This window comes from Colletotrichum costaricense (assembly GCF_030867565.1).
Source record: "Colletotrichum costaricense strain IMI 309622 chromosome Unknown Scaffold_4.1, whole genome shotgun sequence".
NCBI classification, from domain to species: domain Eukaryota; kingdom Fungi; phylum Ascomycota; class Sordariomycetes; order Glomerellales; family Glomerellaceae; genus Colletotrichum; species Colletotrichum costaricense.
This window is the reverse complement of record NW_026848233.1, coordinates 2,548,177-2,573,370: the sequence shown is the minus strand read 5'-3', so window position 1 is coordinate 2,573,370 and position 25,194 is coordinate 2,548,177. Positions and strand designations below refer to the sequence as shown.

At 51.7% G+C, this 25,194-nt stretch overlaps 12 protein-coding genes across 12 annotated transcripts; 6 read left to right on the top strand and 6 right to left on the bottom strand.

Annotated features, from left to right (window-relative positions):
• Nucleotides 1–552: 552 nt before the first annotated feature.
• On the top strand, nucleotides 553–1,416 carry CCOS01_04914 (uncharacterized protein; the record flags this gene model as incomplete). Its single annotated transcript, XM_060453095.1, has 1 exon — nucleotides 553–1,416. The coding sequence occupies one exon, from the start codon at nucleotides 553–555 to the stop codon at nucleotides 1,414–1,416; it is 864 nt and encodes a 287-aa protein (XP_060317053.1).
• A 203-nt stretch (nucleotides 1,417–1,619) lies between these two features.
• Nucleotides 1,620–3,395, bottom strand: CCOS01_04913 (major facilitator superfamily transporter; the record flags this gene model as incomplete). The annotated part of the gene is made up of 2 exons (XM_060453094.1): nucleotides 1,620–2,960; nucleotides 3,027–3,395. 2 exons carry the CDS (start codon nucleotides 3,393–3,395, stop codon nucleotides 1,620–1,622), a joined length of 1,710 nt encoding a protein of 569 aa, XP_060317052.1.
• A 1,129-nt stretch (nucleotides 3,396–4,524) lies between these two features.
• Nucleotides 4,525–5,619, top strand: CCOS01_04912 (adenosine deaminase; the record flags this gene model as incomplete). The annotated part of the gene is made up of 1 exon (XM_060453093.1): nucleotides 4,525–5,619. The coding sequence occupies one exon, from the start codon at nucleotides 4,525–4,527 to the stop codon at nucleotides 5,617–5,619; it is 1,095 nt and encodes a 364-aa protein (XP_060317051.1).
• A 262-nt stretch (nucleotides 5,620–5,881) lies between these two features.
• Nucleotides 5,882–7,486, bottom strand: CCOS01_04911 (major facilitator superfamily transporter; the record flags this gene model as incomplete). Its single annotated transcript, XM_060453092.1, has 3 exons — nucleotides 5,882–6,995; nucleotides 7,061–7,192; nucleotides 7,248–7,486. The coding sequence occupies 3 exons, from the start codon at nucleotides 7,484–7,486 to the stop codon at nucleotides 5,882–5,884; spliced, it is 1,485 nt and encodes a 494-aa protein (XP_060317050.1).
• A 1,351-nt stretch (nucleotides 7,487–8,837) lies between these two features.
• CCOS01_04910 (TfdA family Taurine catabolism dioxygenase TauD) lies at nucleotides 8,838–10,153 on the top strand (the record flags this gene model as incomplete). Its single annotated transcript, XM_060453091.1, has 3 exons — nucleotides 8,838–9,281; nucleotides 9,350–9,891; nucleotides 9,952–10,153. The coding sequence occupies 3 exons, from the start codon at nucleotides 8,838–8,840 to the stop codon at nucleotides 10,151–10,153; spliced, it is 1,188 nt and encodes a 395-aa protein (XP_060317049.1).
• Nucleotides 10,154–10,185: 32 nt separating this feature from the next.
• On the bottom strand, nucleotides 10,186–10,563 carry CCOS01_04909 (uncharacterized protein; the record flags this gene model as incomplete). Its single annotated transcript, XM_060453090.1, has 1 exon — nucleotides 10,186–10,563. The coding sequence occupies one exon, from the start codon at nucleotides 10,561–10,563 to the stop codon at nucleotides 10,186–10,188; it is 378 nt and encodes a 125-aa protein (XP_060317048.1).
• A 63-nt stretch (nucleotides 10,564–10,626) lies between these two features.
• CCOS01_04908 (cytochrome P450 3A19) lies at nucleotides 10,627–12,165 on the bottom strand (the record flags this gene model as incomplete). The annotated part of the gene is made up of 7 exons (XM_060453089.1): nucleotides 10,627–10,801; nucleotides 10,866–10,976; nucleotides 11,031–11,202; nucleotides 11,266–11,679; nucleotides 11,722–11,791; nucleotides 11,852–11,944; nucleotides 12,007–12,165. The coding sequence occupies 7 exons, from the start codon at nucleotides 12,163–12,165 to the stop codon at nucleotides 10,627–10,629; spliced, it is 1,194 nt and encodes a 397-aa protein (XP_060317047.1).
• On the top strand, nucleotides 12,041–13,177 carry CCOS01_04907 (transferase family protein; the record flags this gene model as incomplete). Its single annotated transcript, XM_060453088.1, has 1 exon — nucleotides 12,041–13,177. One exon carries the CDS (start codon nucleotides 12,041–12,043, stop codon nucleotides 13,175–13,177), a length of 1,137 nt encoding a protein of 378 aa, XP_060317046.1.
• A 1,526-nt stretch (nucleotides 13,178–14,703) lies between these two features.
• Nucleotides 14,704–16,568, top strand: CCOS01_04906 (CorA-like Mg2+ transporter; the record flags this gene model as incomplete). The annotated part of the gene is made up of 2 exons (XM_060453087.1): nucleotides 14,704–15,914; nucleotides 15,989–16,568. 2 exons carry the CDS (start codon nucleotides 14,704–14,706, stop codon nucleotides 16,566–16,568), a joined length of 1,791 nt encoding a protein of 596 aa, XP_060317045.1.
• A 752-nt stretch (nucleotides 16,569–17,320) lies between these two features.
• CCOS01_04905 (zinc carboxypeptidase) lies at nucleotides 17,321–18,824 on the top strand (the record flags this gene model as incomplete). Its single annotated transcript, XM_060453086.1, has 5 exons — nucleotides 17,321–17,636; nucleotides 17,695–17,924; nucleotides 17,996–18,107; nucleotides 18,172–18,453; nucleotides 18,517–18,824. 5 exons carry the CDS (start codon nucleotides 17,321–17,323, stop codon nucleotides 18,822–18,824), a joined length of 1,248 nt encoding a protein of 415 aa, XP_060317044.1.
• Nucleotides 18,825–20,028: 1,204 nt separating this feature from the next.
• On the bottom strand, nucleotides 20,029–21,465 carry CCOS01_04904 (uncharacterized protein; the record flags this gene model as incomplete). The annotated part of the gene is made up of 1 exon (XM_060453085.1): nucleotides 20,029–21,465. The coding sequence occupies one exon, from the start codon at nucleotides 21,463–21,465 to the stop codon at nucleotides 20,029–20,031; it is 1,437 nt and encodes a 478-aa protein (XP_060317043.1).
• A 963-nt stretch (nucleotides 21,466–22,428) lies between these two features.
• On the bottom strand, nucleotides 22,429–23,837 carry CCOS01_04903 (oxidoreductase; the record flags this gene model as incomplete). The annotated part of the gene is made up of 5 exons (XM_060453084.1): nucleotides 22,429–22,767; nucleotides 22,836–23,068; nucleotides 23,139–23,295; nucleotides 23,366–23,472; nucleotides 23,537–23,837. 5 exons carry the CDS (start codon nucleotides 23,835–23,837, stop codon nucleotides 22,429–22,431), a joined length of 1,137 nt encoding a protein of 378 aa, XP_060317042.1.
• Between the last annotated feature and the right edge of the window lie 1,357 nt (nucleotides 23,838–25,194).

The following is a 25,194-nucleotide window of genomic DNA, read 5'->3' as shown; positions in this document are numbered from 1 at the left end:
GCTGTCGGAGGATGAGTGGAAGGTTCAGTAAGAGGGCCATGTGATTATGAAACTATAGATTGGTCGTTCCAAGTTGGAAAGAGGTGAGGTGTTAGGCGCTGAAGTGTCCGAGAAGGCGCCAAATGGGTGCCGACAGTTGTGAAAGATCAGGATGACCTTGAGCAAGAAGAATATTTAGTTGATACTGATAACTTGAGCTGCTGCTAAAGAAAGATACTTGAGATACCTTGCGGAAGTAAATGAGCAAAAGTGTACGGCCCATAATCGGGAATGAAGTTCTCAGAGCCATCAGGCACCTTCCTCCCGGTGTGAACAGTCCGCATAGCCGTTACGGCCCCACAATGAGCGGTGGTAGTTGGGGTAGGTAGGTACCTAACTACCTTACCTTGGTACTGTAAGGTACCTTCCTTTTCTAAGCTTTGTTACTCTTCTTCAAGGTTCCAACCCTGCGAAACAAGAGTGTTCCCAGGCCACCACCCCATCAATTGCGGGAATTCATCAGACAACCCTCAATCACCAATCGTCAATCAAAAAATAGCTCGTAAGCATCTAATGCAAAACAAATCGACCGAGCTGGGACTCGAACCCAGAACCTTTGCCACCGGAAAGCAACGCGCTGCCATTGCGCCACCCGGCCCGATTCATGAAAAATTCGGAAATTCCCGCGTCCATGATGCGTTGCTCGGCAGGGCCGAGTGCGAATTTTCCGCGATCGGCCGCGCCACAGAACCCTCGCCTGGCTACCTAGTGGCGTCATTCGCCAAACTCACATTTTCTGTAGGGCCACCATCACCAGCGACGCGACACCGCCCGCTTACACCCCCCTGCCGAAACTACAACGGCATTACCGCCGACAGTCTTGTCCTTTCCACAGAAATCTTCTTCAAGATGGCTCGTGTTCCCACAATGGCCACCGTCGTCCGCGGTGCAGGCGTCAACATCGTACTCAAAGCAGACCAACCCACAGGCCGCACCGTCTCCGGGATCGTCCAGGATGTGCTCACGCGCGGCAACCACCCTCGAGGCATCAAAGTCCGGCTCTCCGACGGCCGGGTCGGACGAGTTCAGTCTCATACCGATGGCAGGCAGCAAGCACAAGATCCGTCATTTATATCCTCGGAAGTCGCCGACGGCTCGACCGCGTATGGAGACTCACGTAGACCTCCCCGCCGTGGCGGCGGTCGCAGGCAAGATGCCGAGCCTGAGTTGCCTTCGGCGCAGGTTGGACTTGAGGCTTACATTCGGCCTGCTAAGCAGAAGAATGGTGGGCGAGGTAGAGCGGCTGCGAACTCTGACGCTGAGGTGCAGGAAGCGGCGCCTACTCCGGTTTCTGAGACCGTGACCTGCCCTGTCTGCGGCGAGTTTGAGGGTGATGCTGCTGCTGTTGAGCACCATGTCGCGGGTCACTTTGACTGAAGCACAGTCGCATCATCTCACTTCACATCACCACATAACAATCGGCGCGGCCAGGACTGTTTCACCGAAGTGTCTATCAAGTTTGTGAACCCCTACGTCTCATCTCCTAGGAGAGGTGAGTGAGGAGCGCAAACGGACTATGTATCCATCTACGGAGGCTTAATCAACCCAGACCTCTGCCAGCAAAGCAGCCACTTCACCTATTACAGACGATACCTGAAGCCGGCGGTCTTCCAGTCCGTCACATCCTCGTAATCCTCAGGCCGAAGCTCAACCCGATCAACCATGTCCGCGACATCACCAGCAGTACCCTCTGCCTGCATGACCTTACCGCCACCAACAGCACCAGCACCGCCAGCGCTACCCTCATAACCTTCCTCCCTCGTGCGCTTGGCATTCATCCACTGGAGGTAGAACCGCAGACCGAGCGCCAGCACCACGACGAGCGAGTAGCAGATCATGATGGTGCGGAAAGCGGTGTTGTAGTGCGGCTCCTCGGAGGCCTTGAAGAACTGCGGGCCCGCAATGTTGCCAGCGCAGTAGGCGAGGAACAGCAGAGACGACATGGTCATCTTCTTGGTCACGCCACGGTAGTTCGCCGAGACAAGAGACATAGCAAGTGGCATGGCAGCCGGACCAGGAGACAAAAGGAAGTAGCCAAAGAGCTGGACGCCGCTGCTGACGCTTTCGCGGGAGTAGATGATCGCGGCACCGGTGATGCACGGCAACACGACAATGGCAATCAGGATGCAATTCATCTTGCGGTAGCGGCCGGCGATCCAGCCCGTTCCGGCGATGATGGCGGCAGAGAGGAGCGAGTAGGGGATGTTGATGAGTGTCGACTGCAAGCTGGTGAAGCCAAAAGACTTGATGACGAGGTTGGCAAAGTTCTGAGTGCCACCGTTAGGAATCTGGGTGATGATTTCGAGACCAAAGATGAACCATGTCTTGGGGTCAATCATGCACTCGACGACCTGGTCCCACTTCCAGTGCGTCTTCTCCGTGGATCCCGTGCCGGCGACAACGACGCGATCGGCGGCGTACCGGCGCTCCTCAGGCTTGAGGAAGCGGGCCTTGGAGATGGTATCGGGCAGCCAGATGAGCAGCACAAACGCCCAGACAAAGGTCAGGACACCGAGGATGATGTACATCCAGCGCCAGGGGCCGACCTTGTCGTCGCTCGAGATGTGGCCGAAGCCAAAGGCGACAAAGGAGGCGACGAGCCCGCCGACGCTGTTGCCGGCGAACCAGATGCCCGTGCGGGTGGGGATCTCGTCACGGGTGTACCAGGTCGAGGTGAGGAACATGAAGGCGGGCGTGATGGTGGCCTCTGCGACGCCGAGCAGGAAGCGGACGGTGAGGAGGCCGCCGTAGTTCGTGCAGGCGGCCGTGAGGGCGACGACAGCGCCCCAGAAGAAGGTGTTTGCGGTCATGTACTTTGCGACGGGGAGGCGGGCGATGAGGAGGGAGGTTGGGTAGGTCCAGGCGAAGTAGCCAAAGTAGAAAATGCTGGAAACCCAGCTGTAGTTCTGGCCCTTGAGATGCTGTTCACGAGGTTAGCAACATACCGTCGTAGCGTGGATGAGATGACAAATGGGAAAACGACATACGGTGTCGGTTCTGAGACCAAATACAGAGGCGCTGGACAGAATAGTCTTGTCCATGAAGTTGAACATGTAAGTGATGAAGAGCAGCGGGATGATATTGAAATCAATCTTGCGGACAATCTTCTTGGCCATGTCGCTGTCAATGTGTTGCCTCTCCCCATCCTGCACCTCTGCGGGAGGGTTCTGCGGTGCGTCTGTTGATGACCCCATGTTGGCGAGCAGGTTCTGCCGTTCGTCGATTGGATCGTCTATTTCTTGATCGTCTTCGTCGACCACTGTCCGAGAACTCGAAGCTCCTACAGAAAATCCCAGGGTCGCATCTCGAGAGCGGCGCCGGGGTGTCGTCGCCCTTTTGAATGAGGCGGCGGCCATTCAACAAGGTATCGGGGGCGGGGATGGTCGCGACCTTTCCGCGGCCAAAAGAAGAAATACAGCAAAAGAGTACGTTACGTGCCTTATCTTCCGCCGATCTTCCCCGACAATGACAGGCCCGACGCGTTCGCCTGTTTCTCCTTTTCCTTCCCTCTCTCGCTCCGGTCCCCTTGTCCAACAAACGGTTCTACGGCCGCGAACCGGTAAATTCACCGACCAAAATGTCTAGACAATGACCGATAACAGGACGTCAATTGATAAGACAAGCGTTTGCGTCCGTCGGGTGGGAGTGGGCGAACGGTTTAGCGACCGCTAGACTCCGCTGAATAGACGGTGTTCTCCAGTGTCTTGCGTGGATTGGCCTGGAGATATCGTCCCACCTTTGTGTGCTGTCGGCGAATATCCGAACCGACGAGATACGACGTTACTCCGCTAGTGGCGCTACAGCGATCGCGCCGTTCAATGAGCTCTCGTGGCACCGTCGCGATGTGGGGAGAGCAGAGGACGTTTGACGGATTTTGGAGATGAATGAAGACCATGTGAGTGGACGAGCGCAGAGTTGCTGACATTAACTAAAGGTGTTCGATACCGACTCGGCGGTTATGGTTGGCCCATGGGCAGAATATGGGGGGATCAAAACTTTAGTCTTTGATTTTGTGACTCTTGTTGCTAGTAATTTCCTTATCGAATCCTTCTTGAATACCCCACATTGCTGCGAACATCGGCCATCAGAACTCCATTCTGATGTTTCCAGTCTAATATGATTCGTGCTTCTCACACGCCGAGGTATACAAATATTCCAGAACTAAGCTTGTTGAGAAATGGCTTCTGAAATTGTATTAGCCGACGAGAAGAGATCCATCGTCGAGTTGTCGGACCACGTCCGGCGCTGTACGACTACTGACTGACGGGCTATTAACCACGCGACGCCCAGCCGGATCGGCAAAGGTGCCCGCGGAGGCTAAAAAGATATCAAGACATCCTAGTCTCGAGCCGCCATATCCTCCCCGCTTGATTGGCTCTTCATTCACACGATCAGACTTCTCAACTATCACTGTCTTCTCATCTTGACACCAGCAACCGGGAACCTGGAATCTGACAGCGGGCCAACCCCAATAAACCGAGAACCATGAACGGCCTCGAAATCTCACCCTTTATTGCCTCCCTCCCCAAGGTTGAGCTGCACATCCACATCGAGGGAACCCTCCTCCCCGCCCTCCGCTGGAAACTCGCAAAACGCAACAACGTGCCCCTCCAATACGAAACCTACGAGGCCCTCTTGGACTCATACAAGGTCTTCTTCAACCATCGCCCCGAAATCAACGGCCGCGTCCCGGGTATCCCGACGTTCCTCGAGGCTTACTTCGCCGGCTGCGAAGTATTGAAAACAGAAAATGACTTTTACGAAATGTCAATGGACTACTTCCGGCGCTGCGCCGAGATGAATGTCCGCTACGTCGAGCCGTTTTTCGATATCCAGGCGCATACGCGGAGGGGCGTGCCGGCGGAGGATGTGTTGAATGGGTACTTGAGAGCTCAGCGTGATGGCGCGGAGGTGCATGGTGTAAAGTCGAATTGGATATTTTGCTTCATTCGCGATGAAAGCCTCAAGGACGGGTTGGCTGCGTACGAGGCTGCCAGGCCGTGGGCCGCTGGTATTGTCGAGGGTGGCAAGGGTCTCTTCCACGCTGTCGGGTTGGCTAGCAACGCCTTCAAGAGGCCGCCGATGCTCTTCGAGCAAGGATTCCAGAGGGCGAAGATGGATGGGCTGCATGTCACGATGCACTGCGATTTCGGGCAAAAGGACACGTTTGAGCACGTCCACGAGGCGATTTTTGATGTCTGTGATGGCGCTGGAGCGGAGCGTATTGATCACGGGCTTGATGCGGCGGATAAGGAGGAACTGCTGCAGGGGTTGTTGGATCGAGGTATCGGCTTGACGTTGTGTCCCCACGCGTATCACCGGCGGACGGCGACGGAAGTGCTGTTTCCCAAGATTCGGACGTTGTGGGAAAGGGGTGTCAAGTTTAACATTAACAGCGATGACCCGGTATACATGCATGATGTTTGGGTAGATGGCAACATGCAGAAGGCGTATACCTACTGTGGATTCAGTAAGAAGGAAATGGTCAAGCTGGCGAGGAATGGAGTTGACATGTGTTGGGCTAGCGAGGAGGTGAAGAAGAAATTGTATCGAGAGTTGGATGCAGTTGAGACAGACTAGAACAATAGTACGTAAAAGAAATTTGAGGTCATCGAAACCATGCATCGTGTGTGGTCTCATGCTAAATCCGTGAGATACAGACTGAGGTCCACTCATCGGGTTACCATAGGATTCAACATGTTGGGATTGTAGCGACTACCCAGCATCTTATTCTCTGTTTTAGAAACTCATCAACATATGAGAGCTCCTTCGAAAGTGGCTACATAACGGCGTTTTCGATACCACCGGACGCAATTCATTACGCAAGACGTTTTCCATCACTTTAAGCAGCCGGCACCGAGAGCTTCTTCCCCAGTTCCCGACGGTGCAAGAACCTGATCAACAACGAAGTGCCCGCCATACCAACAGCAAAAAAGATCATCGTGATATAACCCTTCGGGTACCGCGGAGCCTCGACTTGCTGCCAAATAAGCAGCGGCAACCATGCCTGGAAAACGTACGCCATCTGATTCATCGAGCCAGTTACGAGCGCTCGCTCTTCGTTATCGTCTTTGCAAATCTCATGGGCCCATGCGAACGTCAACCCGCTGATGCCACCACCGAATCCGACGAGAAGGAAACAGCCCCATTTCCATGAGTCGGAAATGTTCCATGCCGCTAAACTTGAGTAGATGACGATGTTGAGTGTTCCGGAGAAGACTATCGGTGGCCATCTCTCGCCCTTGAAAACCGAGTCCGAAGACCAGGCGTATATCCACGTCGTTATCACGGTGATGGCGGATGTAATTGTCGGATATGTGTTGTACTCCTTGACAGAATATCCCTCTCCCTTCAACCACAACTGGAACGCAGGCTGACTCATAATTCCGCATCCATTGTTGAAGAAGATATAAAGCGCTGTAAGGGCGTAAATATGCCAACTGGTGAAAATCTTCTTAATTTTGGCCTTTGTGAACGGCTGACGATTCGCTCTACCTTCAAGCTGCATTCGTTTTTGCGCGAGCGCCACATCATCTTTGGTCAACCACCAGGCTTTTGTGATCTCAGGCACGTCGGGCAGGAAGAAGAACCCGGCAATCGCAATCGGCAGGGAAATGACGGTATCGACGATGAAGAGCCACTGCCAGCCCTTCCATCCATGAACGCCGCTGAGGTTGTAGACGGCAGCCATGAGGTAGCCCGAGAACATGGAGCCGATGGAGCCTGCGGAGTGGAAAAGGCAGGATCGCTTGGCAAGTTCGTCTTTTCTGTACCAGCATCCGATGATGTACTGCATGCCTGGGTAGAATGTACTCTCGGCGAGACCGATGAAAAACCGGAGAACGTAAAGCTGGGTGACATTTGTGCATTTGATCATGAGAATTGTTAGGACGGCCCATGTGCATTCGCAGGCAGGGATCCAGATTGATGGCCGGACGCGAGTGAGAAGGATGTTGCTGTAGAAAATAGTCAGTACTCTTAACACTATCAAATAAAGAGTTCATGTTGGCGTTGAGCTGACCTCGGAATTTCGCCAATGACATATCCAACGGTCCAGCAGGCTTGCATGTAATTGAGCTCGTTACCAAAGAGCTTCATGTCTTCTTTCATGCCAGACACAAAGGCATTGTTGATGTTAATCTGATCAAGGTTCCTGATGAAACATTAGTACAGATAGTGAGCTGTCTAGTAGGTAAGAGCCAACTTACTTGATGAAGTATCCCAGACTTGCAAATGTGAGAATTACAGCATCCAGTTTGAACATGAACTTGCGTTCTTCAGGTGACTTGTCTAATGTATCCCAGACATATGACCGCCATGTGAGCTTCGGTTCTTCTTGCACGAGTTCAACAACAGTTGGCTGGACCTCTCGCGCGGCGACGGAAGATGGCGACTTGCTCCGAGGTGAGTCGGCGACCGTAGTCTTTTCGATCTCTGGAACTCCCATACTTGCAGCTTGTTGGTCTCAGAACCAGAAAGACAATGAGTAAGTGATCAGCTGCGCGCCTGCATCGACATAATCAAGAATAATAACGACATTCGATGCAAACGCTAGACTTTATATAGCAGAATATGCGGAATTTTCTTCCATCGCGTTTTCAAGGTTTTCAGGGTTTTTCGGGCCAACACCGGAGCAGACTCGCATGGCCAACTAGGGAAGAACTGGGCATATCGCTGACGAGGTTTCTGGATACGATGGCGTGCTGGACACAGCTGAAGGCACTGTAGGCACAACGCCGCACAAGCGCGCGTCTGTCATCCTTGGTGCGGACAACATCCGATAGACATCCTGTCATTGACATGCAGATGATTCTCTGAAGATTGATAAAGGCTGCGTGATGGTCGATTATCCGGGACGATCCGGAACCAATTGTTGCCAAATCACTTTAGATAGGTTTCCCTATGACCCTAGGGATCAGGTACTATGAGTGTCGAGCTTGTTCGCTAGCGCACAGATTTATCTAACTTAAATCGCTTATAGACACTCTTGGTATCCCGTCGATCAAAAGCTTCGCACGAAGCTTCTTGCTGGGCAGGTAAAGTAAGTACTTCAGCCAAGAATTGGGTCGGACTTCGGATTGAGGGGCATACGGAATTAGGAAATCGGAAGCTTACACTCGCACTCTAGCAATTAGTTTCCCCCGCACGAGTCCAGCCCTTCAAACTCGATTTCTTCGGGTGATGATCTCTTAAAGGGGATTGGGCTGATGTTGGTTGACGAGCACACAATCGGGCCCTTGTATCGCGTAACCCCCACTCGAGTGCGCCGCCGTCGCCGATGCGCCCCGGATCCGCTTCCGCAGGGGAAGGTAGGGCGAATCGTCGAGCCAACAACCGGCTGATTAAACCCTCCATCATCTTTGGCTAGATTCCTGCCGTCGAGCTTCTGGAGAGTTTGGATGTTGATCGCGTGCTGACGCCGGATTTTGGTTGGAGAATTTGCTCCCCGAGTCCCGTGGCGCGGTGGTTCGATGTTACGCATCTGGTTCTGGATTCGTCACATTTGATGCAGATGAAGCCATAGATAACCTCTGCTTAAAGCACCATCGACCCCGCGATTATTGGTAATCATGGCATTGATGGTTAACGTGATCAGATGAGGAGGTCCCGTGGATTTGGACCTGGGGAAACGCCTCGCAATAGAAGCCCTGATTTACAAGACTTAAAAGGCAGCCTGGGCCTATGCGTTTCAGCTCGTCTTAGAAGCAAGTGCTAATTCTTCTATCATTTGCAAAGACTTGACATCATATCCATTTTCTGAGCTAAACCGCATCTCCGCATCTCTCAATAAGATCACCATGGTTCCCGCCCCCATCGACCCATCAATCACCGACGTGGCGGAGCCGCGGAAGGACACCCTCGGGCTCCCCGAAACCACAAAGGCAAGACTAATCAAGGCTGGAGTCGACTTGTCAAATGGGTACCCGTACCGCCCTTCGCGGCCTCTGTATCTGGACGATGCATACAACATCCGCAACAAGGAGAGGGAGTACGTCGACGCCGGCTCAAGGGCCGACAAGTCTAAGAAGAACCTGCTCAGTGCGGCGACGAAAGTTACTAACTTGACGGCTCACATTGGTACGGAGATTGAGGGCCTGCAGCTGAAGGACCTTACACCTGAGCAAAAGGATGAGCTTGCGCTGCTCATTGCTGAGCGCAGTGTTGTGTTCTTCAGGGACCAGGATCTGTCGCCTCAACAGCAGAAAGAGTTGGGAGATTGGTATGGTGAAGTTGAAGTTCATGTGAGTCATGATGATCTTAGTCTGGCTCTATTTGAAAGGGCATGTGATTGAGCTAAGTGTCTCGATAGCCCCAAGTTCCGCAAGTCCCTGGCGTCTTGGGTGTCACAGTAATCTGGCCGGCGTTGATGGCCACCGAGAGGAAAGCAAACTTCCGTAACCCCGGCGGTGCTTCGAAATGGCACACCGATCTAGTCCACGAACGTCAGCCATCCGGCATCACTCACTTGCACAATGATGCTGTCCCACCCATCGGTGGTGACACCCTCTGGGCTAGCGGATACTCCGCCTATGAGAAGCTCTCGCCCGATTTCCGCAAGATCATCGATGGCAAATACGCCGTCTACCGCTCTGCTCACACGTACCTGGACCGCAACGACCCCGAGGCTGGACCGAAGCACATTGAGCGAGCGCACCCTCTTGTCCGCGTCCATCCTGCGACGGGATGGAAGTCTCTCTACGTCAACCGTCTGTTTACCACACATATTATCGGTCTCGACAAAGCGGAGAGTGATGTCATCTTGAACTACCTCTTTGATGTATATGAGAAGAATGTCGATATCCAAGTCCGCTTCAAGTGGACTCCCAACACCAGTGCCCTGTGGGATAACAGGTGCGTACATTCTCAATGCCGGATGATGATGCAAGATGACGGCTAGCTAACATTCTCTAGAATCACTATCCACAACGCCAGCTGGGACTATGAGGGCAATCACCCTCGTCATGGAACTCGTGTAACATCTCTTGCCGAGAAGCCGTATTTCGACGCCGCAGCTCCAAGTCGACGTGAGGCGTTGGGATTACTGGGTCCGGATGAGAAGGAGGAACTTGGTATTGATGGGACTATCAAGGGGCTGAAGGACTTCTCTCTATAAGTTGAATTTGACGACCTTTTGATGCCACCAGGCTATTTATGAAACTCTTGGTGTGCCCTCTTCCTCACCAAGACATGATAGTCATGCCAGACATAATCATTGCCTGCATCTCTCTCCCACACGAAAGTATCCTTGTTAGCCATTCCTAAATCAAACGAAAATGCTACTTTGGCTACAGTTAGACGGATGGACTGCAAAGCCATCTCGCGACCAATGCACACTCGGGGTCCAACGAGGAATGGCCGGTAGCTGGTCCGGACATCGTACTCAAAGACGGTGCCCGGACCATTGCCAAGCCAGCGGTCAGGCCAGAACTTGTCAGCGAGAGCCCAATACTCGGGCTTACGCTGGATAGTCCAAATATCAGCAGAGACATTGACACCTTTGGGGACGTACAGCCCGTCAATCATAGCCCAAGGTGAGATGCGATGAGAGCCACGACCGTTGATCGGTGGCGTGAGACGGAGCGTTTCTTAGACGCAGACATTCAAATATGGGAGTCGGAGCACACTCTGAGCCGTGATGTCAGAGATTGAGGAATATGCTTCTCGGACTTCTCCCTGAACCCGCTGGTAGTGGTCTGGGTCCCGCAACACGTGGTAAAAGACTGCTGATAGAGTTGTAGCGGAAGTATCGTAACCAACCATGCTATTTCCAGTTAGAATCGGGGACGACAGGGTGATGAGACGACAGGAAATGAGGGGAAACTTACGCGAATAAGGCCGAATTACTCAACATCTCCGGCTGTGTCAATCCGGCAGATTCTTTGGCGGATAAGATGGCGGTCAAAAAGTCTTTGCGCCCTCCTTGGCGCTCGATGCAGCTATAATTGTGTGAGTTTAAGTTCATGTCGTAGAATGGACTTCGACTAGCTCACCCTCTGAGTTGATTCATCAGAAGGAAATTTTTGGGGACGCGGAAAATGTGTGGAACTATCATGACTGGTAGCTTTGCGAGCCCACCGAAGATGGGCGTTTCTGTCAGAAATTGAAAGAGTTCTAGGAGTGGCGCTCCTTTCCCATAAGTGTATTTCATTTTTTCGTACGTGCCTACCAAGATGATCAGCTTGATGACAGCAAAGGGCGTGCATGTCGTCCCTACTTAGTACTTACTCATTTGATCATGGAGGAGCGGCTCTCTGAAAGACAAGTCTCCAACGATGCTCCAAATCATATTTCCAACATGATCACTGATACTCACAATCTTGCCCTCATGAAGTTTTGAACCTAGAGACTCGACGGCCCGAGTCACGTGGTGTTGAACGATATCTTCCTGCTCCATCAACGCCTTGGCTGTGAAGGCTGGCTGTAATGCGGTACGCAGTCTCTTGTGTGCAGTTCGATCGGTGGTGGTCAAAAGATTTGGAGCTGCCCAAATGAGTTTGGCCAGCAGAGATTCAATAGTCCCCTGCTTCGTAAAGTGACCACCGTCGGGGCCAGGGTTGTGAATAGTCTTGAGCGCATCTTCTGTGGCAAACGAAAGTTCGTTGGGGCCGATACGAACGACAGGTCCTGGGGGCACAACGACTAGCAGAGCTCAGGAAGCTATACATAAGCCTGCTGAATTACCGTATTCGGCGTGCACCTTTTCGATGTCGTTATTGAGTCGATGTCCTGATACGGACCGAATCAGCCAGATCTAAAACCGTCGTTAACATGAGGCAGTGGAAGGTAGCGAGATACAACTTTGCGTGCATACCGGAGATATTGACGCGATGAATGGTCCTTCCACATGTGCAATGGGATGAAGATAGTAGTTGTAAAGAGCCAAGATGATTGGACTTGCTACGCCCTAGAAGCAATGTAAGTCGTCATTGGAACTTCGCTGAAGCTGGACAGGATCATTCTGCCTACGAAGAGGCCAAGGTAGAGAGCCAGTGTTCCCCATATGGCAGGATTTGAGTTCTCTGCTTTCGATGATGAGCTCGTTCTAGCTGCCCCATTCGTGCCAGACTTGACGGGCGGTGCCGACGTCTTCTTGGCGCAAGCGAACTTCGTCAATGGGGGATGCATTCTTGCGACGGGATTCCACCATTCCGCTAGCGACGCGACCGGTATGGTTATGGCGATGCGTGCGTGGTCGGAACACTGCAGAAACCTCGCGCATCCGGATACCAACGTGTGCAGCTGGCTGGCTCCGGAGAGCTTCAATCGCACCCTTCTGGAGCGGCTGTGGAGTAAGACGCCTGCCAAGGCTGTTGCCAAGATCCCGTGCCATACTTGGGGCTTTCTCGGCTTTCAGCCGCCAGATGCGGAGGAGGAAACGGCTACTGCTGCGGCCCCACCTGCGGCCCCGCTCCGGACCATGGAGTCTAGCATTTTCTACATCTCTCCGGACAATTTCAAGAAATTGAAGAAGGATGTTTTAGATGACTCTCATGACGGGACGGGACTGTCGGCCAATGACACACTCTTGGCGGTTTTCTGGCGCGGTCTCATGAAAGCGCGATACAAAGCGGCCATCGCATCCGGCCAGCCAGCGCCGGCGGACGAAGTGTCATACTTGGAATCTCCCGTCGACGGCCGCACGGATTTCGACCCAGAGCTTCCGTCGTCGTATGCTGGGAATCTCGTTATTGTCAACAAAGTTCCGATGCGGGTGGCCGAGCTCGCGTCGCCGTCTACGAGCTTGCGCGATGTCGCTCTGCAAATTCGGGCACAGGCGGCCAAGGTGAATCCAGGGCTTGTGAAGGACGCGTTCACCCTCATGCGCGAAGTTCCGGACTACACGAAGCTGAAGCTTGCATTCACCCGACTCGATGGATTCGATGTCATGATCACGTCAGTGTTGCTGCTGCCGTTGGATAAGATCAACTTTGGCGACTACGTGTTCAGCAATGATGGCAAGCCGGAGTCGCTGCGACCCTTGATGGATGCCTTCAATGCGAATTTTAGGCTTTGCATGGTGTTGCCGATGAAGAGTCACGGAGGTATCGAGCTGCTTATTAGCTTATTCGCTGACGAGATGGAGCAGCTGCTCGCAGACGAGGAGTTTGCAATGTATGCTGCATTTTGCTGTCATTAGGTAGCCATAGTCTGTCACTCAGTAGAACAAATTCAATACCCTAAACAAATTGGCTATCTACATTAACATCTGTGTCTGTTGTCTGTTCAAATTCCTCACCTTCGTCGCCTCCCCTGAATGACGGTATGCAGCGCTTCGCGTCGGGTGTCCAGCATTGACCACTGAAGACAGCCCAGTACCTGAGCCTATTCAGTAGCGTGATGATGCGTGAGAGTTCGAGTCCCTGTCAAGCAGCACGTGTCTCAACAAGACCAAGCTCGGCAACACCTTATTCGGAGTCGATACAGAAAAGATGTCACCGTCCGTGTGGTTCACTGCTTCAGACTCAGAGGTGCCGAGGAATAAACTTAGCAAGCCTTATTATGAGGGGCGATGAGTCGTAGTCTCCCGGCAGCTATCAGCCCGGCCTCCAGCTAGACACCAATCGTCGTCTTACTGCAGAATCGGTCGCGTGTTCCCACCCACCAGTCTGGGTGTGTCAGTCAAATCTAAGTTCTAGATCCCTTGTCCTAATAACAGACCGCTCATTCAGATCCCCGCGAGCACGACGTGCGGAATATGGTGCCCAGACGCGCTTGCGCGACAGCTCACTGATGTGCATCAGCACCTGATCACGGGGTGCATTGGTAGCGCGGCCGTTGCTCCTGCAAAAGAATAGAGAATGTTCCATGCGACAATTTCTACTCAACGCTCCCGGGGGCCGAAGCGCCCGCTCGTGGCCCAATCCAGTATGAGGCATTTGATGTCTGTTCCCAATCGAGCTTGGGAGGTTTGGGGCTGTGTGGCGCGAAGGCCTGCGTCAAAAACTTTGGACGAGTTCTACGTCGCATGCGAGAGCGGCTATGACGGCAACAGATTAATTGCTGTTCATATTTATCGCGAAGAATGCAAGATTCTTTCGAGACTTGCGGCTTTTGAGAATGCATGATATCAGCTTTCGGGGTCTTCAGATAGATAAGGTAGTTCGTCCGGCAGTGAAAGCTGGACATTAATACCGCAGAGGAAAAAGAGGCCGCCCCATGGGGAAAGTTTTGTTATGACTCCGCCTGCGTGAGGCGGTGCCCATGATGTCGCTCTAGAACCTGTCTCCTCGGTTGGGCGATGGGCATTCCCTTAGTTTCTCTACCTAGAGTAGCCGAGTAGTCTCAAAAACCTTCATATTACCCGTCCTTGTCCTCATCCCATTCTCAAACACGAATCGTCATTGAATCGGTATCTTTGGTGGCTTTTCCATTCTCCGACCCCCAACATCGTCACAGCACAGCACTCATCACGGAATCTTTCCTCAAACTATTGGAATGGTCACCGCTTTCGCCAGATCTCACGACCACAAGTCAGTTCGGTCACCTCATTACTCTGATCCAAACATCTGCCAGGATATGGCAAAGCGTACGAAGGAGCGATACTTGCGAGCACACCACTCGAACGTGCGGTAAAGGAACACCTTGGACAAGATCTAGACCCTCGACTTGGCACTAGTACCTCTTCGGCCTTCAATCGCATCAAAGAAGAGAGAACATAACGTCATGTCGCAGAAGGAAGACGACAAGTCCATCCGGGGACTCGAAGATGCGACCCTGTTGAGTCCCAACGGAGGCTGTCGGGATGTGGAAAGCATCTCGAGTCCTCGAGGAAGAGAACCCGAACGAGGGACGACCCGTTACGTAGCCAACATGGCCATGTTCGAATCCCCAACTATGCGGCCTCTGAGCAGACGTCCCACCATCGAGTCGAGGCGCACGACGTCGCCGCCCAACTCCGTCAAGGCATTTGCCAATGCGCGCCGCAGAGGACAGGATGTCGAAGCGCACGATCCGAGGGCCTCTTCGCGCAGACCTCAGGCCGAGGTTGAGACTAGCAATGACTATGGCCTCCGGGTATCTCAAAACTATCCCAATAGCATCAGTCGTAGCTTCCACAGCCGCAAGGCTCTTGATCGCGGTGCTCACGAAACCTCTTCGCCCGTGCCGAAGCCCAAGTCATCTCCCGAGGCCGAGGACACCAAGCTCGACAACGTCCAAAAAGATGGGCTCCACATCGACTTTGACTATTTGGAGACATTGATTGACGCTGAGAGTCGCGACCAGTTTGGCAGTTCCGACTTTGTCAATCTTCCGGATAGTTCCATCCCTACCGCTACGCGCATGTTTACCTCCGATGGAGACTTCATCGATGTTGCATCCCAAGCAGCTTCCATCGCGGGAGAGAAGGAGGCGACAGCACCCCAGCAGCCGCTCCCGAGGGCCAGCCAGCACATTGAACAAAGTCGCTTCAACTACTTCTCCTCGGCCTTGGAGTCAACCATTCATGCGGCGGAATTCGGCGACCTCGTCCTCCCAGGCGAGAGCATCAGGTCCTTGTTCGAGATGCCCGAGGCAGAGGCCGATGGTGTCTGGTGGCTTAACATGAACAACCCGACTGGCAGCGAGGTCTGGACGATTTGCAAAGCCTTTGGGATCCACCCACTTACCATCGAAGATATCATCCACCAAGAGAGTCGCGAAAAGATCGAACTCTTTCCGCTGTACTACTTCGCCTGCTTCAGGTCGTTCATCGTCGTCGAGGAAGATAATGAAAAAGACTATCATCCGTTCAACGTTTATGCGGTAGTCTTCAGGGAGGGAATACTCAGCTTCAGCTTCACTGCAAACTCGCATGCATCGAGGGTTCGATTCCGGATTTCGCAATTGAAGGAGCAAGTTTCTCTCAGCAGTGACTGGATCTGCTACGCGTTGATGTAAGTCGAAGCCGCCTTAGTTGTCCCTCAAGGAGGCCGCTTCTTGTAATGAACCTCATCTGACACCAGTGCAGCGATGACATTGTGGACTCTTTTGGACCAGCGATCAACGAGATCGAACGCGAGGCCGATGCGATCGAAGACCAGGTGTTTATCACTCGTGTAGATGATAACCAAGCCTTTCTTCGGAAGATCGGATACACCAGAAAGAACGTGATGAGTCTCATGCGCCTGCTCGGCGGGAAGGCAGACGTGCTTCGTGCTTTCACTAAGAGATGCACTGAAGATTTCGATGTCACGCCACACATGGACATTGCCCTTTACCTTGGCGATATCCAAGATCACGCGGTAACGATGATGCACAGCCTTGTCCACTTCGACACCATGCTCTCACGATCGCACAGCAACTACCTGGCGCAGCTCTCGATTGACAACATCGATATGGGTAACCGGACGAACGACTTCTTGAGTCGGGTGACGGTCATCGCCACTGTTATTGTTCCTCTCAATGTTGTGTGTGGTCTTTTCGGCATGAACGTCAAGGTCCCTTGGAAGGATACTGACAACCTTAACGCGTTCTTTGGAATCCTGGGCAGCATAACTGCTTTCGCTCTGCTGTCTCTTCTTGTTGCTCGACGTTTTAAATACCTCTGAGAATGATGTCGAGTAATTAGATCAATTCTTTTCTTATAATACGTATACTCCATAACGTTGCGACAACAAATTTAATTCATTTCACGAACTACACGTGCAAGCAGTCTGCTTACTTCCATCAAGCCTCTCTATGGTCTACTCATGTGAAGTCCACGAAATTACTCTGCCACCGGCCTGGAATCTTGTGGTAAAGCGAGATAAATTGGAAGGTACTTGTGACATGTTCGTTGTCAGCATGTCTCGAAGAAAGAGTATTGGTTGGCACCCGCCGTCTCTTGCATGTCGCTATTTACTTACTCACATACCATGGTGCCACCTTCTTGCTCATGTTCAACTTCCGTCCAACTCATCTCGGCGGCAATCGCAACCACGATACTTGACCGTGCCTCCCTAATCGCGCGTGGTTTCCCATACCAAGACGCTTTGCAACTTCTTCATCCGGGAAGGCGCTGTGCCAAGCCTTGAGATCTTCCGCCTTGGCAGCTGTCGATGTCACACCAGCTCAATACGTCCTTCCCCAGTCAGACTATCACCTCCCCTTTTGATGTTGCCATGCCATTGTTTTGCGAGGCATATTCTAGTCTGCTAGAAGAGGGGAAGCTGCAGGTGTTTAAGCGACCTTCACGAGCCGCTCATGGTTCTTGCTTCTCGAACTTATAACTGAGGCTCTCAGCTTCGCATGCTTCGCCAAGATTCGATTCGTCGACGTCAAGCCTCTCATTGCCTCATCATCATTTGCACATTATTTCACCATGAAGGCGTCGCTCATCTCAGCTCTTGCCCTGGTTCCTGCGGCTCTGGGCGCGACTGTTCCCAGATCTGCGAAGGTCGACTATACTGGCTTCAAGGGTCTTCGCATCACTCTCCCCGAGGGCTCCGAGAACTTGGCCGACCAGATTAACGAGTTAGCTGCGACGATATTGAACCCCGGCGCCAAGGAACAGCTCGATGTCGTCGTATCTCCCGACAATGTCGACGCCATCAGCCAGCTGGCTGTGAACACCACGATTCTCCTCGAGGACGTCGGTGCTGCTTTTGCGGATGAAGATATGGCAACGGTTTATGCTGGTGAGTCTATGGATCATTACCACGAACTGATCTCACCTCATACTCATCGATCCATCAGTCCCCAGCGAAACCTGGTTCACTTCTTATCACAGCTATGCCGACCACTTGACTTTCTTGAGAGACCTCCAGAGCAGCTTTCCTGGCCAATCTGAAATCACTACCGCGGGCTCATCTTTCCAAGGCCGAGCGCTCACCGGCATTCATATCTGGGGAAGCGGCGGCAAAGGGTCCAAGCCGGCTGTTGTCCTCCACGGCACCGTTCACGCTCGCGAGTGGATTAGCACGATGGTGAGTAATAACCACAACATCCACAAGTATTCACTGCAATCTGAGTAATTCTAATCAACACATCATGTCAGACTACAGAGTATGTGGCTTGGCAACTTTTGACAAAGTACGCAACAGACTCTGCCATCAAGGCCGTGGTTGATAAGTTTGACTGGTACATCACTCCTGTGGTGAACCCAGATGGTGCGCGCCCCTGCAGAACCTCGCCTGTAAACGAAGAGCAAACTCATTCTTACCATTCTTCCAGGCTTTGTTTACACTCAGTCCACTGACCGTCTCTGGCGCAAAAATCGCCAGACCAATACCGGCAGTTCCTGCATCGGCCGCGACCCCAACCGTAACTGGCCGTATAAGTGGGAGCTGACCGGAGGTGCTTCGACAAGCCCCTGCGCCGAGACTTACAAGGGGGCTGCCGCCGCCGATACCCCAGAAATCAAGGGTCTTAAGGCGCAGATCGACTCTTTGTCTGCTAGCAGGGGTATCACCCTCTACCTCGATGTCCACTCCTACGGACAGTACATCCTTTGGCGTAAGTTCATCCTCTCGATTGATCATGTGAGAGCACAGTTTTAACTCAAATGGTTATACATAGCTTATGGATATGATTGCAACTACGTCGCTCCCGATGACGCTGCGCTACAAAGCATGGCTCAGCGCGGTGCGACCGCTATCCGTGGCGTTTCCGGCACCAGCTACACCATCGGCAATGCTTGCCGTGCTCTGTACGCGACCACAGGCGATAGTACCGACTACGTTCACGGCGTTGGCAAGTCCAAGTACACGTACACCATTGAGCTTAGAGACAGAGGAACCTACGGCTTTTCACTGCCGGCAAGTCAGATCTCGGCTACTGTGAAGGAGACCTGGGCTGGAGTTCTTGCCATGGCCCAAGCTGCATGATGAAGGAACCACCTCGATCACAAGCCCACAAACATAACTTGTGAAGGAGTGAGGCCTCACTTGTTTCAAATAGAGGAAAGTTGAGATAATTGTATAGCTTTGAAAGTATTCGTTGATCCAGCTCTGGAACTAATCAAGTTTGATATGATCGTTGACCTCTGCCCAAGATTCATCTAGATTTGCGTTTGCACTCGGGTGTTCGTCACTCGTCGAGGCGTCAACCGTATAAGTCAGAAGTTCCACCGAGGAGGATACCAGTCGAATGCTTGTCATGTCACATTTGGTTTTGTGTTTCACAGATTTCAGTAAACGAGGCACAAATCTTCCAACTGAGAGTCAATTAGGAACATGAAGGCTGCCAACTCAACTTGACCAAATCTCCTTCGTTAGGTTTTTGAAAATGTCCCCTTTATCCGCCGTGTTATTTAGTTTTTCACCGTATATCAAAAGCGTCTATGGGATGATGGTATCTGTATTCGATAACTTTCTAGCTCGTTTGCAGACTACCAAATATGCTACATATACTTAGTACTTATGAAGGGCACAACGGGAAAATTCTATGACTTACTCATTTCCCTGGTTGGCACAACTAAGATAGAGGTATCTGCTAGCATACTAGCAGCTTTCAGTAATCAGGCGACCAGCTATCATCTCGGGGGTGGTATGTGTGGTAGGTGGTATGACATTCATGTGCGTCTGCAGAAGTGTGTATTTCGCAAGATCTTTCAGAAACATCCGAAACCATCAAAGAGGATTGAGTGGGGGACCCTTCAGCTTAGCTTCCTACTCCATGACCACCGACCTAACAATTAGCACGGCCAAGTAATTCCAGCGCTTGGCTACTGAGTCAGGAGCAACATAGCTAGCACAATCACTGAGTACTGATCCGTGAAGACGAAGGCAAAGTTAACCTGGTTCCAAAGCCACGGCACACATATCATACTTGGTCTTAAAAGCCCAGGAATTGTCTTGCTATTTGTTTCAGCTGCCATGTTACATGATTGTATTCTCGAAGAGTGAAGCTACACTCAGATGACGTGACCGAGTACCTGGAGTTGCATAGGCCATCTCTCGTCTAACCAGAGGGTGGTCTACGAAGAGGGCTGCAGAATGATCCTTCTGTAGGTCACAAGAGGGATATCTCTATTGTCCCGAACAGAGAGTATGAGATGCATCGTCTATCCATTCAAGGTCAGCATTGAACTCAAATCTCATTTGTTATCAAAGACTTTGAAATGCCATAACACAGATAAAGACTTGCCTGATTCTTGAGTGGCTCAACCCTCACGACGCTGCCATCGGCAGTCAAGTTTGCGATATCCATGTTCTGACTGACCAAGGGAATAGTGAACCCTTCCAAGTCCCTACCAGTCGCTTCGCGATAATGGAACCATTCAAAAGAAAGGGCATCGGAGTCTGGGTCCCAGCTCTCAGTCGCATCAAAGACCAGGCTTTCACCAAACTGGTACTCAACTTGGAAACTTGACGGCCCGCAAGAGCCATTGACAACAGCGACCGGCTGGTGGTTGTTTTCGCCAAATTCCCCGTTGACAGTCCACTGCATTCGGGAAGCAAAATCGTGCTGAAAATCCTCTCTCCATCGCCAAATGGTCGCGTATTTGCTTGAGAACGCCTCCCCATTCGTGCCACGGACATAATCCGCAGTATCGCTGTACAACCTGCGGCCCCCATCTGCTGTAGATGTGTCTAGCAAGGAGTATCGACCGCCCCAACCACCCCACTGAGGATTGTCAATATCTCCGAGTCCATTTTGGACGAGGGACAAAAAGGCAGGGGTGTCGCCCTCCATGATGAAGGTCCAGTTGAGGTAGTGCGAACCTAGAGGTCCGATGCGGATGTGCTTCTGCAGCCAATCGTTGGAGACAATTTCCGTGTTCGGACCACCTTTATCAAAGTGGCGATACTCTTCTCCCGAAATGCCGATCCACGTCGGTTGCGTGTATTCGTTCCAGCCGTGAAGAGAGACAATGTAGAACAACTTGGGGAACCGATCGCGAATCCAAGGCCCGGCATCATCTTGGTCTGAGATTGAGTAGACTCGGAGAGTGTCAACGAATTTGCTGACAGCATCAGCCTCGCGCGTTGACGAAACGTGTTGAAGGGCTTCAGCCAGAACAGCTGCTCCGCCCCAGACTGACACCCATAGCGGATCAGTGTCGCTCGATTCGTCGGCGGCTTGGACTAGGGCTACAGCTGCGCTGCTCAAGTTGTTCTGCTTGAGGGACGCAAGACCATAAACCGCGTGGCCACTGGACACCTTGCCCAAAAGATCCTCGGCCGAGGGATAAGTAGCGTCGGCAGGTACATTGCTGTTGAGGTTATCGACCACCTCGCCATACCCTCGGATGACCTCCTGGATGGTATCGGCATCCGTACGGTTTCGCAGCCAGGTCGAAGTTATCGCTGCAATGCCTTGGATATCTAACTCGTTTGCGTAGGTAAGGAAACGGACGAGGCTCATCTGGTCGTCTGGCTCATTGCTCATGTCGGTGAGGACAAAGACACGGTGCTTGTGTTCGTATCGAGAGTACTCGCATTGTTTGCTGGCAAAGACTAGGGACGCAAGGATCGAGAAGAGAAAGTAAGCCAGCCAGAATGGCTGCTTCCATGCGGGCGTCATGACGAAGAGACTAGCCGGATGCGAGAACAAGTTTAGGTCTGAGTCTTGCAACAGACTGCTGGTAATTGAGTGCTTGTTTCGATCTAATGTCTTCGCGTTGAGCAAGTCTATGTCCTAGAAGCAAGTAAGGTTAAATATAAGCTTGGAGTATATACGATTCCCCATTCCAAGGGATACCAATACTCTTTTGGGGCTAAGAAATCGGTTTGTCAACACTTTATAGGCAACTTGAGCCGATCAAGCATCAGATCGAACACCATCATGACTGCGTTCAGAGGCAATTGCTGCCCACATACGATCTTTTTTTCATCAATCAAGTGGTTCGACTTGACCGATCGAGTAGCCAGCTAGCAAAACCTCTACCTCGCTTTCAAAATACGATGCCCCCGTGGATATTATGCCCGCAAATAGCTCAGGGTTACATTACATGACAATCGAGTACAGATCGTGCACCCCGCCAAACGCGGGGTATACACGTATTAAATACCCTAGATCCGCAAAAGAGGCAATACAGGGTGCTTATGATTTCCTACTTTGGCCAACCAGGGCTTCACTTACGTGATGGTCCAAGACCTTAAGCGGGCTCTCCGGAGCCGAATTCTGCCGTCTGGAATCCTAGTATAACTCCACGATTGGTGTCTGCCCCCATTGTACAACCTGGTGTGGGACACCGTGAGCCTCCGCGGAGAAGCTCGGAAGCCGGTCCCCGGAGTCAAGACGACCGATCATTTGTCAAATTCCACGCCCTTGATTGCTGCATGTGAGGGTTTCTAATGCTTGACGATTTCAAGTTCTAACATCGAATTCATTTTCATATTGTAATGCCACGACTGGAAGACAATAACACGATGGTTCGATGAAGTCTCCCACATGTCAAAACAGTTCAGTTACCCGAGTGTCGTCATACAATAATTCTGTACTTATGATTACTACGCCCAGAAATTGAGCTATTGGGTAATAGCTTTACTTCCATGCAATAGTCGCTCCAGAGTTGTGAGACTCCCTTGCGAGTTCGATAATCCTGATCGCATCTCGAGACTGCCTCGCCTTGACCTCCAATTCGGCTTTACCGTTGATGGCATCTGCGAGGTTCTCATAAATGCCCAGCCACCGCCCCGTGATAGTTGGGACTCGCCCAACATACTTTTTCGTCGCCTCATTGAACTTCTGCTCCTTGCTGAATTCCCTGTATGTCGTCAAAGTGCCATAAACCTCCGCAGGCTCTTCGCCGAAGCCAGGCTCCAATGGCTTGCGACCCTCTGCAATTTGCTCTTCTTGAGGGCATGTGCTTCTTTGTTGGAACTGGGAGAGCCGATTAGTCAATCAAACTCTTCTTGTAGACCTTGTTGCAACTCCAGAAGCAGACTTACCTTGAGCCAAGAGCCCTTGGTGCCTCGAATGAAGTGCTTCAACTGTTGCGACATGGGCGTGGTGACTGATGTCTTCACGGTGACAAGGAGGTCTTTCTGAGGCCCTTCGTATTGCAAGACAATTGTAAAAGAGTCCTCAACCTCGCTCTCAATGCCTCTTTGAGCTCTGAAGAAGCCTGTTACGGACTTGGGACGACCGAACAGTGTGACAGCCTGGTCAATACTGTGTGTTCCTAAGAGGATGCAAGATTGCAGTTAGACAAGGGTGATCAAAGTTGAGCGAAAGATCCAAGAAATGCATACCCAGACCAAAGGCCATACCATCTCCAGGAGTGTACTCCTTTTTGGTCATTCCAGAGAGCCAAGGAGGCGACTCGAAGTCATAGTGAATTTCTGCCTCTTTGATATCGCCCAACGCATCCTCTTTGATGAGTTTTCTCAACGTCTGGAAGTCACCATCCTGCAATCTGTTTAGTAACTGCGCGGACACGTAATAGGAGCAAAATAATCATGAATGAGAGGTGACTTACCCATCTCCGGTTTTGGAAGCACGAGAGAATCAGCCCCTTGCTCTCTGCAAGTTTTATGACACGGTCTGCCTCCTCAGACGATCTCGCAAATGGCTTGTCGGCAATTGCTGTGTGCGGGGGTCAGATTCAACATCATGATGCGGAGAGCCTGGGCTCCGGGTTAGGACTTACCATGTTTTCCAGCTCGCAAGGCTTTCTCAGCAAACGAAGCATGAGTATCCGTATGTGTTGCGACAACGATAAGTTGTGTATCAGGATCAGCGAAGAACTCCTCCTCTGTGCGATAGTGCCTGATATTAGGGAAGTCGACTTTGCAGTGGGAGCCAGGTGCCGCCGAAGACAGGTCTTTGGGAGCCTCTGCTCGTTGAAGGATGGCGATCACTTGGTAGTCATTATTGGCGGTGATGAAGGGCAGGTGGAAGTTCTTGGCGGCGAAGCCATAGCCCACAACACCAACTTTGATGGTGGACATGATGAAGGTGAGAAGTCTGTCGCTTAGGTGGAAGTTGCAACGTAATACTGAGCAACGTGAGTTCGAACGTAGGGACGAGCTCAAGCTTTCCGCATGGAAATTCTGGCTTCACAGATAATGAGCGTCTGATGACCAAGGTATTTATGTCGTGACCGTGGTGCGGGGCACCGCCGCAATTAAGCCCGGCGATATTGGAGGATGGGCTTGGGGGAATTGGCGCAACGCCAAAGCCGATACTCCGCGGGTATACTCCACAACGGCACTTGCAACTCGAAGTCTCAAACACACCTCTCGACGTTTTTGAAGTCAGATTACTAATTGAGTGTGTCTACGTTTTTGGCGTTGAGCGCGCGATTCTGCTAACTGTGAAGAAGTCAATCTACATATAGGTACTAGCACGGTGCAGCAGACGACGTCGATGTCTCTCTCTGCCAAGCTGTCTGGCAAAGCGATCCACACTGGCAACGTCCAACTGTTAAACTTGCCTAAAGAAGCAGGTCACTGATGTCATGAATGGATGACAACATGGCCATATCCGATGATCAACCGGCACAATACTCATAACCCGACATCAGTCGACCATATTGCGATGCATGGCGAATCGAAACCTGTTCGCAGAAGTTGTGGCTTATTTCGTAGGAAAGGTACTGAGTGATTGCTGGCAAAGGCGTCGCCGTCTTATGTTCTCATCGATGGCTGCCCGCCCGTAAATCTCGGCAGATCTACAATTGCGAGGACATCACCTTGTCGCTGCTTCATCTAGACATAGGTGCCTGTGGGTTGCTCCTCCTATCCGTAGCGTAAAAGTCGTACGCGGTGGCTGAGTATTTCCACGGACAAGTAGATAGCTTCATGTCGGCATCGGATATCATGACAAGATTGTGACATTGTCACAAATTTGGAAGTTCCCCCAGCGGCCTTAAGGGGCTCTGGCACTTGAATTCAGAGGTCTGCGCGCTATCGAATCCAATTTTAGCGATTAACCTAGGGCTTCTTTTAGCATGCAATAACTTTTCAGGGCTACCATCCCCGATTATAGCTGCATCTAGTGCACGCCGACTCAAGGACACATTACGCATCTCAATCTAAGTCTGTACCTGAACAGAGCCCTAGGGCGCCCAGTAATTTACGCGATTTTGTCCTTGACTTTTTGAATCAATATTTTGTCAATTCGAAGGCTAAGTATACTTTGCTCATGAGTCGAATTGGACTAATTGGGTGTACTAGTAGGGAAAGGCAATCATCATGTAAGGTACCGTCGACATTCGCAAAGTACACAGCTGCAAAAGAAATACATTTAAGAGGCACAGACCGCGAGCCTTTGAAGATTACTATGTCACTGCTGTTCTACCTACTA